This window comes from Colobus angolensis, unplaced genomic scaffold, assembly GCF_000951035.1.
Source record: "Colobus angolensis palliatus isolate OR3802 unplaced genomic scaffold, Cang.pa_1.0 Scaffold506, whole genome shotgun sequence".
NCBI classification, from domain to species: domain Eukaryota; kingdom Metazoa; phylum Chordata; class Mammalia; order Primates; family Cercopithecidae; genus Colobus; species Colobus angolensis.
In genome coordinates this window covers 302,415-319,096 of record NW_012118555.1, presented here as the reverse complement: position 1 = coordinate 319,096, position 16,682 = coordinate 302,415, and the positions used below count along the sequence as shown (strand labels likewise).

The 16,682-nt window shown below is 47.2% G+C and overlaps 1 protein-coding gene across 1 annotated transcript in view; it reads left to right on the top strand.

Moving 5' to 3' along the window:
* URB1 (URB1 ribosome biogenesis 1 homolog (S. cerevisiae)) overlaps positions 1–16,682 on the top strand; it is a 78,768-nt gene that overhangs the window by 44,479 nt on the left and 17,607 nt on the right. The window contains exons 22-30 of the mRNA XM_011960128.1: positions 339–1,194; positions 2,612–2,813; positions 3,428–3,614; positions 6,640–6,698; positions 8,202–8,395; positions 9,570–9,680; positions 10,072–10,135; positions 12,912–13,083; positions 13,827–13,929. Coding sequence (XP_011815518.1) covers positions 339–1,194; positions 2,612–2,813; positions 3,428–3,614; positions 6,640–6,698; positions 8,202–8,395; positions 9,570–9,680; positions 10,072–10,135; positions 12,912–13,083; positions 13,827–13,929 — 1,948 coding nt within the window. The remainder of the gene's footprint in view (positions 1–338; positions 1,195–2,611; positions 2,814–3,427; positions 3,615–6,639; positions 6,699–8,201; positions 8,396–9,569; positions 9,681–10,071; positions 10,136–12,911; positions 13,084–13,826; positions 13,930–16,682) is intronic.

Here is a 16,682-nt window from a genome sequence, read left to right as displayed (position 1 = left end):
CCTTTTCCCATGCTGGAAATTCACCCAGGCTGGATTCTTCAGACACATGCTCACAAATGTGGGTGGGGCACCAGCCAGGTCACAGTCCAGTCCTTCCGGTGCAGGTGGAGTGCCTCAGGTGATTGTGGTACAACTGGATGACAGCGCTGGCTGGGCTTGGCTAGGATGCCATGGGCACCCCGAGGGGGCATGGAAATGCGGGCTTGAGGATGGAATGGGTTAGGACAGGGGCCTCTGCTCTCTCTCCCGTTAACAACAGTGAATACTTGTGTGACAGCTACTGTCCCCTCTTAGCCCTGGGCCTTGTGTGACGTCTGTGCCTCGTCACTGCCTTTCAGACGCTGGAGGAGGTGCTCGTGGCTGTCCTCAGGCACCCCACCCTGGAGGGCTGGTTCCTGGCCCTGGAGCAGCAGGCCCTCCCTCCGCACTCGCTCAGCCCTGTCCTTGTGAAGCTCCTGGCCACCCACTTTAGTGCAGGGGTCCTCCAGCTGCTGGCAGCGAGTGCCCCGATCCTCCGGAACATTGGGCAGCTGGGCCTTCTGGCCAGGTACTTAGAGGCCATCACCCAGAGTGTGCTGAAGGAACTTCAGAGCAGGAGGGAGGGCCCGGCCACATCACCACCAAAGACACCACCGCAGCTGGAGGCCCTGCAGGAGCTGCATCCATACATGGAGGGTGCCCAGCTCCGTGAGGTCACACTGGCCCTGCTGAGCCTGCCTGAGACCCACCTGGTGACCCAGCAACCCACGAAATCCCCTGGGAAAGAAAGACACCTGAATGCTCTTGGGAAGACCCTGGTGCAGCTGCTGACCTGCAGCCCCCAGAATCAGCTGCAGAGTGGTGAGCTCCTGTGGTCCTCCGAGTCTGTGAGAGGCCTGGGGGCTCTGCTGCCCGCGCTGGCAGTGGACGAGCTGGACACAGTGCTCCTCCACACTCTGCAGAGAGAGCCCGTGCTGGCCCCCGCGGTCGGGGCTGATCTGCTTGACTACTGCCTGGCCCGGCGCACGCAGGCGGCCCTCAGCATCGCTGCCCTGCTCCTGCAGGAGAGCTGCACCCACCTGCTATGGTTCGAGCAGTGGTGCCTGCAGGCTGGCCCAGGACTCGGCCTCCAGGGGGACCTGGACGACTTCCTCCCCCTCATCCATGTGTACCTCCAGTGCAGGATGCAGAGCCACTTCACACGCCCAGCAGGAGGTAAGGGAAAGGCTAGCTTTGGGCAGCTGGGAGTCTTAAGTTGCTTGGGCTAAGAAGGTGAACTGCATGGCCATTTTTAAACCCTAGAAATTCAGTTTCTGGGATGTGGGTTAGTTTCCAGTGTCCGATAAAACTCTGAAGATGGAGAAAGATGGAGTAATTCTCCTCTGTACCCTGTCTCCCTTCAGTCTCCGTACTTTGTGGCCTGAGGCACAGCCCCTTGTGCCCCATCAGGTCTGAGTTCCCCCACATGAAGCTGGCGGAGTTGGGTGCAGTAGCTGGGGCTATTTAGGACTGTCCTTTTACACTGACGGAGTTCTTGGGCGCCAATCCATCCCATGTCCCAGGGTTCCCCGCCCTCTGCAAAGATGTTGGTGAATTGATGTTGAGTCGAGGCAGCCTGGGTTCAACTCTCTCTTCTGTCTCCACTCACTGGGTTTCAGAGCTGAGGCACTTTTTGATTACCCCAAATTTAACATAATTCCCTTTTGTTGAATGTATGGATGATTTTTACTCACCACTTTGCCTCTGTTTCACGTAACTCCATATCATTGATGGCAGAGGTTTTAAAAAGTAAGACAGCGCCCTGCAACTAGGGTTCTTCTAGTCAGTGGTGCTTGACATACCTGTCCTTGGGCACTTAGTCCATTTAACATTGATATAATGGAATACCTGAGGCTGAGTAATTCATAAAGAAAAGAGGGTTATTTGGCCCATACTTCTGCAGGCTGTCCAGGAAGCATGGAGCTAGCATCTGCATCTTGTGAGGGCCTCAGGCTGCTTCCACTCATGGTGGAAGAAAAAGCAGAGCCAGCTCTGCAGAGATCACATGGCCAGAGGGGAAGCAAGAGGCACGGGAGGTGGCAGGCTCTTTTTAACACCTGGCACTCCAGGAACTAATAGGGTGAGCCAGAACTCATTCACTCTACCACAAGGACTGCACCAAGCCATTCGTGAGGGACCTGCCTCCATGACCCAAACACGTCTCATTAGACCCCACCTCCAACACTGGGGATCACGTTTCATCATGAGATTTGGAGGGGACAGACATCCAAACCATAACAGCTACCCTCCCTGTTACCTGGCTTTGAAGAATGAATCCCATGTGAACTGAGAACCTTGGCACTCATGGTCTTATCATGAACTTAGAAATAGCGGCTATAGCCAGGGCCGCCTGGATTGAAGAGTATCCAGCAAGAGTGTTGACTGATGAGATAGGAGAGGACCCTTGAAGGAGACAGGTGTGCCTGTTTCCATGGTGTCAGTACTCCTGCCGTGGCCAATTTCAAGCCATCAGTGTGGCATCGCCAGGGTCACAGGATACCTAAAATACAGCAGCCAGTTCCTATGAGCTGGTCCAAACTGGCTCCAGCCCACCATTGGGTGTGATGACTTCTCCTTGGTATCTCTGCCCTAGTGTCCTCCGCTGTCATTCGTGTCTTGAGGAAAACCCTGTGGAGGCAGCTACAGAACAGGCTTCTTAGCACTGACAGTCCCCCAGCGCCTGGGCCATACCAGGAGATCCTGGCACAGCTGGTCCCGTTTGCACGAGCCAAGGATCTCAGTGTCCTCATGGACCGCCTGCCCAGCTTGCTTCACACCCCAAGCAGTCACAAGAGGTATGAAGGCTCAGATTGGTCGCGGGATGTTCTCCTCTCGGCTTCACTTTTCTGTTTTTTAAATTCATGGAGTAAGTCATTGAAAAACTGCTGCATTACTGTTGTGCTGATCAGGCAGTTCCTACGAGAACTTTACTTCCAGGCATCCTGCCTAGAGCTTGTACATCTTCATAAGTGGATGGCTGGGTTGGGTTCCCTGAGAGCCGTGTATCTCAGCTGGGGGTGATTTTTTCCCAGGGGACAATTGACAGTGTCTGACATCTTTTATTGTCACAACTAGGATGAGGGGGTGTTGCTTCTGGCTTCTAAAGGGTAGAGTTATCTGTCCCATAATGTCAGTAGCACTGAGGTTGAGAAACCCTGATTTAGACAAAGTCTGGATATATGTATCCTTTTCCTAGTGTACTAATAGTATTTCCTTTGCTTGTAAAAATTCTGGTATATCTTTGGCATTTGAGTAAGAGTCTAGGGAAGCCTGTGATTCCTGTGAGTGGGTAGTGTGGGGAGCAGGACTCAGCATCTATCCCATATGGCTCTTTGTGATGCTGGATTATATGTAAAGTCAGAAGGATTTAAGCCTGCTCTCTGTCTCTGACTCTCATCCCCTGCTGCAGGTGGATCGTGGCTGACTCCATTTCAGCAGCTCTGGAAGGGTCAGCAGAAGAGCTATGTGCCTGGAGAAGGACCCTTTTGGAGTCCTGTGTGAAGTGGCTGATCGTGTCTTTCAATGGTGGCCAGCAAGATGATGATAATACTCAGGATCAGGAGAAGCAAATGCTGCTTAGATTAAACGTGTTGTTGGTAAGTGTCTTTTCTTAGAGATCCAGATTAAATTTCTGTGGGAAAGAGTATGCTAGATAAACCAAGCTATAGATGCATTTCAAGCCAGGTGGCATGAATATGGCCCCACAGGAAATGAGAGGGGCTGTGTCTGCGGCAGAGTGGCAGATACCAGATAACCCCAGAATTGACGAACCATCTTTTATCAGGAATGGATGTTGGATTTTGTCAAATCCTTTTTTCCATCTAGAGATGTTATATAATGTCTTGTTTTTTGATTAGTCTACTGATAAGATGAATTACATTAACAAATTTTTGAATGTTAAACCAACCTTGCATTCCTGGGATAAGCCTGCTTGATTTTGATGTTTTATTTTTATATATTATATGATTTGCTAATATTTTGTTAAGAATTTTTGCATCTGTGTGCATGAGGGATGTTTGTAATTTTATTTTCCTGCAGTGTCTTTGGTTTTAAGGATTAGGTAATGCTGGCCTCATAAAACAAGCTGGGAAGTTTCACTGGGTATAAAATTCTAGGTTAATAGTTTTTTCCTCATTTAAGTATTTCAAACTTGTTGCTTTTCTGTCTTCTGGCCTGCTTTGCTTCCAGTAAGAAATCTGCCTTTCTTGCCTTTGTTTCTCTGTGTGTTGTGTCTTTTTTCTCTGACTGATTTTAGGATTTTTTTTTTTTTTTTTTTGCATGGTTTAAAGCAGTTTGATAATGATATACTTCAGGGTAGTTTTATTCAAGTTTCTTGTACTTTGGGTTCAGTGAGCTTCATGTTCTGTGGGTTTATAGTTTTCACAAAATTTAGAGATATTTGGCCATTATTCCTCTCCACTCTGTGGGTGGCTTGATGATGGAATGACAGACTGGGCTCTTTTAGGGGATTGCCTCCCTCCTTGCCTCCTTTTCTTTTAATTGAGGTAAGTTTACATATTTTGAAGTATCCAGAAATATGTGTACTTCATATATCTGTGTACCCTACATTCCTATCCAAGAAGATTCTCGTCTCCCAGAAAGTTTCTTGTGCATCTTCTCAAAATCCGCTTCCCTCCAAAGCAACCACTCTTTTGATTTCTGTCACCCTGAGGTTGTTTTGCCTGTTTGAGACCTTTGTAGACTTGGAACTGTGCAGTGTAATCATGCAGTGTGTCAACTGTGGTGCATTTCACTTCTTTCAGTTCAGTGATGCTTTCCAGATTCATCCATGTAGTGGGAATGAATAGTTTCTTACTTTTTGTTGCTGAGTAGAATTCCACTGTATGATATCCACCCTCCTCTATCACGCATGCAGTTTGGAATTACTGGTTTTTGTGATCATAAGGTTAAAAGACATACTCATTGCAAGTATTAACACTGCAAAAAATACAGAAGAAGAAAAAAAAAACTCCCACTACCCAGAGTCCATCTCATTATAAATTTGGTGAATTTCCCTCTAGAGACCTTGTTATATATCTGCATGTATGTGATAAAATTATGTATAATTTTATATATTGGGATATTATGCATGCTGTGTGTAGCCTGCTCTTTTGTTTGTTTTTAACATAATACCATATTTAGAGATTTTTTTTTCCCACCTGGTGACTGTGGACCTGCTGTGACTTTGTTGGTCAGTGGTAGATGGGTAGATGTACCATCATGTATCATGCAGCTGTATAATACTGGACCTGTGGGTGGTTTTCCAGTTTTTTTATTATGATAAAAGATGCTGTGATAAACATCTTTGCGTTGTTCATGTTTGCACACTTGGCCAATTTTGTCCAGCTGTAGGAAATGCTGCGGGAAAGAGAACATGTATTTAAAAATGTGATGAGACAGGCATGGTGGCGCGTGCCTGTAGTTCCAGCTGCTCTGGAGGCTGAGGCAGGATGATCGCTTGAGCCCATAGGTTCTGGGCTATACCCATCGGGTTTCCACACTAAGTTTGGCATCAGTATGGTGACCTTCTGGAGCAGGAGACCACCAGGTTGCCTAAGGAGAAGTGAACTGGCTTAGGTTGGAAACAGAACAGGTCAAAACTCCTGTGCTGATCAGTAGTGGGATTGCGCCTATGAATAGCTGTTGCACCATTGCACTCCAGCCTTGGCAACCTAGCAAGACCCAATCTCTTTAAAAAAAAAAAAAAAAAAAAAAAGTAACAAGTGTGAGATAGGCCTCAGCTGATGGGTCCAGGATCTCCTTGTATCTCCTTGTGATTTCTGGAACTGTGGCCTCTACTACACAGCCAGCCTGGTGGGAGGCAGCAGCCTGCACACGCACGGCCTTTAGCTGGTCTCTCTGGAGCCACATTGATCCTCCAGTTCCACAGACCTCTTCATGTCATCCAACCCTGTGTCCTGGAGGCTGGGTAAAGATGTCACACCAGTGGTTTTCATTGGCTATTTAATAAAAGGCTAATTACAAATCTATTAGTGCTATTTGAAATGATAGACAAAGGAAAAAAATAGAACTACTCAGGAAATTTCCTTTGACTGTTTGATAAACACAATTATGCTGATAAAACCTCAGCGCTACTAGCAGAAATAACCAAACAATTTTTTTAAGTTAAAAAAAAAAACAAACCCAAACCTGCATGCTCTTGTGGATTGTTTGGATGACTGTGTTTCGTGTTTACTGAATGGCTCTAAGTGTAATTTCATATTCTGCATTTTAGTTTTTGTTTTAAGATTAATCTTGGTTCTGCTCTCTGCCCCTGTAAGTTTGAGCTATCACATGCTTATCGAGAATTGTGCAAACAAGAGTAACTGCTCAGTGATTTTTCCCATGCACATTAATAAATTTGTATCCTATCCTATTAAAAAAAAAAAAAAAGTGTTGCACAAAGAGTCCGGAACAGAGGAGCTGCTGGATCGAATCACAAGGGTCGGAGCAGGAGGGGACACCGGCATTCCTCTTTTCAACCCTTTGATCATGGGTTTTACAGAGGAGGAATCAGGCCATGGAGGCAGATGCCCTTTCTGAAGGCTCTGCAGCCGGGACCTTTTAGTATTTTGTAGATTGAGATGTTTCATGTGTATTTCTTACTTATTTTATTCATAGCGTGCACTTAATGAAGTTGATCCTGGTGATTGGCAGAAATTCGTGAAGACGGGACTCAAGTAAGTTGATTTGATTTTCTTGGAGCCCTTCAGTAAAGGTGTGAATGTCGTTCATCATGCAAAGCCTCTTTTATAGCTTGTCATTAGCATAATCCAGGTGGTGGAGCAGATGTCACCTCGTTTTTAGAGATAGAAGCTGGAGAAGTTAAATGATTTGCCTCTTGACACAGGGTGCTTCTGATGATGAGAGAAATGGTCTTTTAAAAAGAACTATTTAAAGAAATACAGAAATGTGCAGAGAATAATAGTAGTCCCCACATTTAATAAACACTGACAGTCTTCTGTGTTTGTCCTGCTTCTTCCTCATCCCTCTCTAACCAAAGGTCTATACTCTTCTGAGGTTCTGCTTTGTCTTGTCAATATCTTATTTTGTATTTTCATACACTGAGTGTTAGTATGTTGTTAAACAATATTATTTAGCGTGTTTAACATTTTACGCTAATGTATCATTCTTTATACATCCTTTTGTTCACTGACATGTTTCTAATTTTCCCGTGTTGATAACTTGTAGATCTAAGTCGTTCATTTTTATTGCGGTAGAATATTCGGTCTTCTGATTATATTCCAGTTTACTTAGCCAGTCCTCTACTGACAAACGTCTGGGCTGTTCTCCCTCTTCTCCCCTTTACATCACATCTCTCGCTCCCTCCCTCTCTTTTTCTCTTCCTCTGTCTCATTCTCTCCCATTATAGTCATGTTGCTTTCCTTTCCTTAGTGGGTTTTGAAGGGATTTAGGACATAGAAGGCTTCTGAACCATTTGATGGAAGTTCTGAGTAGAGGAGAGTGAGGAAGGAGGGAGGCTGGACAAGGTGACCTGGGAGGCACTAAGTTGCCTCTTTCTCAGGCACAGCTGTTATCATGCCTCCTGGCATTTCCGCTAAGCAGGAAGTTCGTTTGGTGTTTGAGTCATAAAAATAAATGCACTGCATCCCTCCCTTGTTTTCAGAAGCGCTCCCTGTGTCAGTGGACAGACAGGATGTGATAGAGCCATGCAGTGCCATGTCAGTGGTAGAGCCTAGGTGGTGGGCAGAGGATATTCACTGCAAAATTCTTAACTTGGTGTTGTTTGAACATTTTCTTAATAAAATACTGAGAAAATGGCCGGGCACGGTGGCTCACACCTGTAATCCCTGCACTTTGGGAGGCCAAGGTGGGCGGATCACCCGAGGTCAGGAATTCAAGCCCAACCTGGCCAACATGGTGAAATCCCGTCTCTACTAAAAATACAAAAATTCACCAGACGTGGTGGTGCATGCCTTTAATCCCAGCTACTCTGGAGGCTGAGGCAGGAGAATCACTTGCACCTGGGAGGCAAAGGCTGCAGTGAGCTGAGATTGCACCACTATATTCCAGCCTGGGCAACAGAATGAATTGGACTCCATCTAAAAAATAAATAAATAAATAAAATACTGAGAAAAATAATTTTTATTGTTTTCTATAAAATAAATTTTCCCTTTAGCAAAGCTCTTTTCCATTTGACTCTTGACTCTTGACATTCGTAGATTTCGGTACCAGGACCGCACATTTTTAAAGACACTCCTCACTGCCATACAGATCCTGTATGGCCCAGGAAGCTCTGTGCACATGAAGCTCATCCAGCTCCCGGTGGTCCACATGATGCTCATGCAGCACTCGCTGTTTCTGCCTACTATACTGAAGTCTGACGGAGAGGAGAGCCCAGACAGCCAAGTAAAAGGTGACCCCTCACCCCAACCCTTCCATTCCAGATCCAGATTTTATCTCCTGATTTCCTTACACCAGCTGCACTGAAGCTCATCTCCCTCAGGCTCTCGGAGCTAGGGAAGCATTGCCAAGACAGTCTTGGAATGTTTTATTTCTGTCAAATCCAGGGTCAAGAAATGTCTCCTGACTTGTCGTCAAACAGCAAACACACACCTGTTTTCAAGGCCGTAACTGGCGTACAGAAGTTGTATTTGAGATCTTAACGCCATATCATGGGCTCATGTTAAAATCTGGGATCGAGGGGAAGTCAAGTGTGGAAAAAAGTGTGGATGTCTAACCTGAGAGAAATTGATTAGTTGCATGAAATTTCTGCTCAGGAAGATTGAAACTTTTATCAAGGGAAAATGGTTAGAACTTGCCCATTTGACAGTTCGGTGGTAAAGAACTTCAAAAGTCTAAGTTTAGGCTCCATCCCTAATTCAGTCACTGTTCACTTTAGTGCTCACAGGTCGGGTGTCAGAGAAGATAATCCGAGGGTTCCCGCCCTCTTGAAACCACGCTCTTTTAGACATAAAATTCACACCCGGAAGTATTAGCAATCACCACAGGGCCGGACTGTAATAAACTGTTATTGATAAGTCGAAGACAGCCATTAGCCACATCACTGGTATGGGTAGTAGAAAAACTAAAAAAGGCTCCCCCCTTCAATTCAGGCAAGAGTAGACAGACTAGAGGCTTTGGTAGCACAGTCATGGGGAGAACACGCCTGGATTGAAAATCCGTATTGGCTTAACATTTGGGAGGGGGAGTGTGCAGGGACTGAATTCAGCCTTGTCGAAGGCCTAGGAAGAAAGGTGATTGTGGAGATATCTTAATTGAAAAATAAGTGGGGGTCTGGGCGCAGTGGCTTATGCCTCTAATCCCAGCACTTTGGGACGCCAAGGAGGATGGCTTGAGCTAAGGAGTTCAAGACCAGCCTGGGCAACATGGCATGACCCCATCTCAAAAAAAGAAAATAATAATAACAGAAATAAGTGGGGAAGGGATTAGATGACAGTCCAAACACCAGTATTATTCAGAGGAGGAGATTTCCAGCATTTCAGTGTTCCCTGGAAGGCTCTCTTCGCTGCTGGGATTCAGTGTGTCTGCTCCACCATGCCGTGTGTTTCAGGGTTGTTTTCTTACAGAAGCGCTGGTGGACCTGATGCTGACAGTGGTGGAGATGTGCCCCTCTGTCTGTGAGAGCAGCCATTTTGCAGTGCTTCTCGGGGCCTATGGCGCCACTCTCAGTGTCCTAGGTGAGGGTGTGAGGGCTGGGTGGTGTGAGCAGGGGGAGGGTGTGAGGGCCGGGGTGGGGGTATAAACAGGGGGAGAGAGTGAGGGCCAGGGTGGGGGTGTAAACAGGGAGAGAGTGAGGGCCGGGATGGGGGTGGTATGAGCAGGGTAGGGAGTGAGGACAGAAGGTGTGAGCAGAGATAGGGAATGAGGACCAGGGGGATGTGAGCAGAGATAGGGAATGGAGACCAGGGGGATGTGAGCAGGAGGAGGGAGTGAGAGCAGGCGGTGCGAGCAGGGTGAAGATGGGAGGACCAGGCCATTTGAGCAGGGGAGGGTATGAGGGCGGGTGGTGTGAGCAGCAGGAGAGTGTCAGGGGTTATCTTTCTAAACCGATCCTGCTTTGACTTATAGATCAGAAGATTTTACTTCTGCTTCGAGCATATGAGCGGAACAAGCTCAGCCTCATCAACTTCAGGTGAGTATTGGGCTAGAGCTGGACTAGGCCTTGAGGTCTCAGCCCCCTCTCCACACAGTGAGCTCCAGACTCGAGATTTTCGCTCGTTCCATTTTGGTTCTCAGGGAAAGAGTGAGGCAGGCAGCACTCCCCTGACTCACACCGGCTTCTGCCTAGGCTGCTCTGGGGAAGCTTGGCCTCATGCCATAAGGCATCTGGGCAGGGCCGCTCCAGCTGACTGATGGGTGCCTGTCCGCCTGGAAATGCCCCAGGCTCACTGGCGGCTGGGCTGAGGTGTCTCATTTGGTTGATTTTTCTGAAAACTTTTCTCCTCATGCCTTTAGGTAAATTGACTTATGCCGTAGGGATTTCAGGGGAAGTGTCAGGGGGCCTAACTGTACATAAAATCTACTCTGTTTTTGTTTGTGTGTACATGAGTGCTTGTGTCTCTGTGTGCGTGCATGTGTGTGGGTAGGTGTGTGTGTGTGTGCATGTCTGCCTCTCCTGGGCTCCCAGCTTCATGGTCAGTTGGGCTTTGGTCCTGCAGGGCTGAGTGTAACACCTTTGCCTGTGGGCCCTGCTTCACCTTTACAAGTGCCGCACCTAAGCAGAAGCTTGATCCAAGGTGCCATTGATAGAATGCACTTTTGGATCCCCTTTGCTGCCCTAGAGTCTTCTTTTCTCCTTGCCATTTGGGACTAGCACTGGAACATCTGCTCAATATGTACGTGTGTGTGTGTGTGTGTGTGTGTGTGTATGTGGGTGTTCAGCCAGGAGGTGGGCTGACTGAGCCAAGGAAGATCCTTCAGGAGAGCTCGGAGGGAGGATAAAATGATTTCCACTTCAGAGTACTTTGTTTAAAGATAAGAACTGTATCAGCTTAGAAGCTCTCTCTGAACCCTCCCCTACCACAAAAAAAAGAAAGAAAAAGGAAATGAAAACATTTTTTCTGTCTCTTAAGAATGCCCAGGGCTTGCATAGAAACTCTTTTCCTTTTTCCTGCGCCAGCCTTGCTCTTTTGACGTCGGACCTGGTGCTATGTCAGTTATGTCCTTTCTGGAGTAGAACAGTCCTTCTTATGTGAGGAAGAGGGGAGAGCAAATTGGAGGCAGGTTTTATCACAGTGCCGCATTGGTCAAGCTACCCATTTCTGCAGAACACCCTCTAACCCAGAGAGCAGAGAAAGCCAAGTAAGGCTGCCCAGGGAGTCGCAGGATGGGGCTGGTTGTGAAGGGAGTCTAGTTTCAGCTCCCGGGGAAGAGTGAATCAAGGATTTGTCACTCACTGGCTCTGTGGCTCTAAGGGGCACAGAGCATTTCCACAAACAAACATCCCGTCCTTAGATGAGGGAGCAGGTCTGAGCTTGGGGAGCTGCGCTGGGGACCCTGGACGCTCCGTGGTGGCTCTCCTGCTGGTCAGTGGTGGGCAGTCTGCCAGTGTGCCTGGCGCATGGGCTGCCTGTCTGCCAGAAACTGGGGTGAACAGCGAGCATCCCTGAAAGGATGATTCTTTCTTTTTCTAACGTTAGTGACTGTTGTTTACTCGCACAGAAGCAAACCTGTATTTAGAAGAACTTTGTTCAGAAGTATTTAGCTCTATAGATGTCACTTGAGTGCCTGGAGGCGCTGGGCTTGGTGCTCTCAGGAAAACCTACAGGAATGAGATATAGTCTTCCTGTCTGCTGAGGGTATCAGACTGTGAGAAATTTAGACATTTTTAAAGTGGCAGCTGACTCACGCCCCAAGATGTAAACCAGCTATTACAGGAGCACCAAGAGCCAGGCTCTGTGTGCTCAGGACCAATTTGTGCCAGGGTTGGCATTTGGCAAGTCAGAGGGATTTAATTGAGGTGAGGTGGGCAGAGGGGCCTGGGGCAGCAGGAGGAGGAAACAGCATGCAGGAGGTGGAAAATCAGGACATTTGGGGAAAGGGTGAGTAGCCCGGCTTATCGGGGTCATCGGCTGTGTGCAGGGAAGCAGGCAACGGGAAGGCCAAATGAATTGGCAGTGGAGGGTGGAAGTACCAGACAGAAGCATTTCCATTCCATCCAGCAGACAGCAGAGAAGCAGTCCTCATCACAGCTGGGCTCTGGGGAGCAGCCTGGCAGCAGCGGGGCAGTGGATGGGCGAGGGAGGAGAAGAGTTGGCGGAAGCGCTAGGCTAGAGTCATTTTCTAGGAAGAAGGCAAGGTGGCCTCTCACAGCTGTGGTGGAGGTTGTGGTGTGAAGGTTGTCCACAGCGTACACATGGTGGGCTTAGCCGAAAGGCTTGTGTAGGCAGACCTGGTTCAGTCGTGGCCACGTGTGAGCAGTGAGAGATCAGGATCCTGCTGCTTGGTCTAGCATGGACTCAGGAGCCAGACTTCCTGAGTTTGAATCCCAGCCCTGCAATATACCATCTGGGCAGGTGAGCTGCTGAGCAGCTTGCTTAATCCTCTCCGCACCTCTTTGCCCCATTTGCACGTGGGAGATAATAGTAGTGCCCACCTGCCGGAGCCACTGGGCAGGTTGAGTGAATTGATCTATGTGAAGGACTTAGAATAGGGCCTGCACATCATAAGCTCTGAGTAGACACCAGCTTCTGTCATCACCGACACTCACCCACCCTCAGCATCACCATCACCGCCACCCTCTTCGTAAGCTGTGATGGGATTGGGTGATGTGACATGTCACATGCTCAGAACAGCACCTGGTGTGAACTGGCGGCCTGACAACTGCTACCTGTTGTGGTTGTTACCAGGATGAATTCTGTTCCCGGGAGACCCTGTGACCAGTCTCTTTTTCCCTTTTCTGGCTCTAGGGTACTGCTGTGGGGCCCAGCGGCTGTGGAGCATCATAAGACGTGCCGGAGCCTGGGCAGGTCATTGTGGCAGCAGCCGAGCGTCGGGGACATCCTTTGCCTGCTGGACCGGGATCGGATGATGCAGACCATCCTGCACTTCCCCCAGAACCGGAGGCTGCTGCCCTCCGAGGTGCGGCTGCTGCTGTTCTTTCCCTACCCACCCCGTTGCCCCGGCCACAGGGGCTCCATCTGCACCCTCAGCTTCGTTTTTCTTGTTATTTACCTTTTTATTAAGTAAGAATCTTACCATATTTAAAGGTACAGAAACCAGACACTCATATAAGCCCACCACCTAGCTGCGACAATGATCTGCACTGGCCACGTTTGTTCTGTTTATACCACTCTGTTCCCCGGCCCCCAAGGAGATTATTTTGCAGCACATCCCAAGGATCCTATCATTTCATGTACAAGCACTGCTTTTAAAGAATTACTTTGTTATATGCCCTTAAATATTCAAAATAATTTGAGCTCTGGCAATACTGGGTAAACAGTTATGCCATACAGGTTGAGAATCTCTAATCTGAAAATGCCAAATCTGAAATGCTCCAAAATTTGAAGCTTTTTGAGCACTAAGGTGAGATAGAGATGCCTTTGCTTTCCTGAGGCTCAGTGTACAGAGACTTTGTTTCATGCACAAAATTATCTGAAATTCCTGTATAAAGTTACCTGCAGACTATGTATATTATGTGCATATGAAACCTAAATGATTTGTGTGTTGGTAGACTTACCTCCCATCTCCAAGCTATCTCATTATGTATGCAAATATTCCAAAATCTGAAACACTTCGGATCCCAAGTGTTTCAGATAAGGGATACTCAACCTGTATTACCTTCATGAGGTTGAATCACACGTTGTTGGTTTTGGCTCTTTCAGGACACACAGGAGCTGATATTCAAAGACAAGAGCAGGGTGGATCTTGATGGCCTCTATGACCCCTGCTTTCTCCTTCAGCTCTTCAGTGAGCTGACCAGGCCAGGTAACTGCAGCCTTCTCTGGGGTCAGGGCTTGCTATGCATTTGCTATGCATGACTTCTTAGAGGTCAGGTTGATTATGGTAATTATTGCCACAGTTACCGGATGAGGACCTGAATCTTGGAAATAATTCTTAAGGGATCTTCGGCCACCCTCTCATCTGTTCATTCCAGTGATTTTCAGCAAAGTCACAGTTAGTATTTTGAACATACAGTGATGTAAAAAAAAATTGTAATTTTAAAATCTGGGAATGTCCGATTATCTTTGATGTTTCCCTAATTCCTAATGATGAGCATTTTCTGCATTTTTCTTAGTTACTGGTCAAATACCAACAGAAATGAGAGATTTTATTCCTGAAAATGAGACAGCCTGCTGAGGTTGCCTTTTTCTTGGCTTAAATACATTTTGGAAATTATGTTTTGTGTCTAGTAGCCTCAGAGCAGAAGTTCTTGTGGGTGAACGGGTTGTGGAGAGAGAAAGAAACACGTCCATGTAACACACATTGAGAAACACTGAGATTAATCTTCCCAGGCTGGTCAGGTCTGTTGGTTGGGGGCATTCTGACAGTGTGCACGATAGCTCATTGTGGCTTGAATTTGCATTTTTCTAATGGCTAATGATGTTGAACATCCTGTGGCTTATTTGCTATCTGCATATCCTCTTTGGTGAAATGTCTGTTCATGCCTTTTGCCCATTTTCTAATGGGATGTTTTGTTTTTTGTTTTTTTAACTATTGCATTTGGTGATTTTTTTTTTTGTCTTTCTTTTTTTGACTGTTGAGTTTTGAGTGTTGTTTATATATTCTAGATACTAGTACTTGAAAGGATTTGTGGTTTGCAAATATCTAACAATCCATAGCTTATCTTTTAATCCTCTTAACAAGCTCACAGAGCAAAAGCTTTTAATTTTGATGAAGTCCAGTTGGTCAGTTTTTCCTTTTATGGATCATGTTCTTGGCATCTAAGAACTCTGTCTACCCCTAGATCCTGAGAAATTTTTCTTGTGTTTCTATCTAAACGTTTCTAGTTTTACTCTTTTTTTTTTTTTTTGAGGCAGAGTCTCGCTCTGTCGCCTGGACTGGAGTGCAGTGGCCGGGTCTCAGCTCACTGCAAGCTCCACCTCCTGGGTTTACGCCATTCTCCTGCCTCAGCCTCCCAAGTAGCTGGGACTACAGGCGCCCGCCACCTCGCCCGGCTAGTTTTTGTATTTTTAGTAGAGACGGGGTTTCACCGTGTTAGCCAGGATGGTCTCGATCTCCTGACCTCGTGATCCACCCGTCTCGGCCTCCCAAAGTGCTGGGATTACAGGCTTGAGCCACCGCACCCGGCCTCTAGTTTTACTCTTTACATTTAAGCCCGTGATCTGTTTTGAGCTTGTTTTTCTGTGAGGTGTGAGATCTGGCTCCCGATTCATACTACTTCACCTGTTGTTGTCAGTTGTTACAGCCTCTGTGTGTTGAATAGTCCATCTGTTCTGCTTGTGACTGCTGGCCCAGATGGGGGTCCCAGCTGCTCACTGGGCCTCAGCAGGTCTTTCCTGGTGGGGACGAGTAGAAGTGGGGGCCACCGAGTCACTGCTGGGCATGCTGAATGTCCTTGCTCTCTGCTAGGCTTCCTCTGACGCCCCAGTGGGGTCAGGAGGAGTGTACCGTCACTGCCCAGGAGAGGAACATCCTGCCTCCCTACTTGGCCTTCTCTGATGCCACCCCAACAGGGGATCTGGGGCTCCTCCTTCCAGCCTGGCAGGGGTGGGAGTCTAGGCTCCACCTTTGCTGATGTGCCTGGGAGTGGGGCACAGTGAAGTGTTTGGCTGAAGTATCGCCATTATTGTCTCAAAGTTTTGTGCTTTGTTAGGCAGCCTTTTTTCTTTTTCTTTTCTTTTTTTTTTTTTTGTTAGAACAGACTTTTGTTCTGGCCTTTGTGTGTAAGAGAGCCTGTCAACATTTCCAGGTTGCTGACTTGAGCTCTAAGTCTAGGACAGATGAGGCAAGAAGACAACCCAGGAATGCACTACCTTGTTCTTTGGGTCTCAAGGTCTCTGTCTGGTCTGCTTTCTTTCTACTTTCCAGAATCATCTTACATTTGTTCTACAAATGATGCTCAGTATTTTTCGTTCTACTTGATAGGAAGAATAGGAAAAAGCATGTCTACTCTATCTTGCCAGAACTGGGTAGTCTAAGTTCATTAATTTTTAACATTAGGTAATAGATTCACAGTTTGAAATTCAGCAGGTGCTGAAGGATATACAGGGAAAATCCACTTCCTGCCCTACCTCTGGCCATAGTTTCCTCATTCTAGAGGGAGAACTGTTGCAGTTCCTCATGTTTTCCTAGGTCCAGCTTGAGATTCCAGTGGGGTGTGCTGGGGGCGTCGAGGCACGCATTTTGCTTCTGTGCTGGTTTGCACGATCCCTGAATGGTTTCCCAGACTTCACAACTGGGGAGATTTAGTGCACTGGGGAGACCGTGTTCCACTATTCATCCTGTTTTCCTCCTTTTTAAACTTGAAATTTTCTTTTCTCTACAAATGCTCCTACTTCTGAATAGATTTGCCAGTCCTCTATCGGTGCCCTTTGTATCCCTTTTAAAAAGATCAAAGAGGCTGGGATTTCATAGAGATCTTCCCACAATAGGCCTTTGTGTTGGCTCTAGCTCCCCTTGGTGAGCACTGTGCTCTGTTGCTGAAGCTAGATTTTGTTTGCAAGAGAGCAGAAGGCCTTTCATACAAATGTCAGATTACGGTAATGGCAAATGGGTAT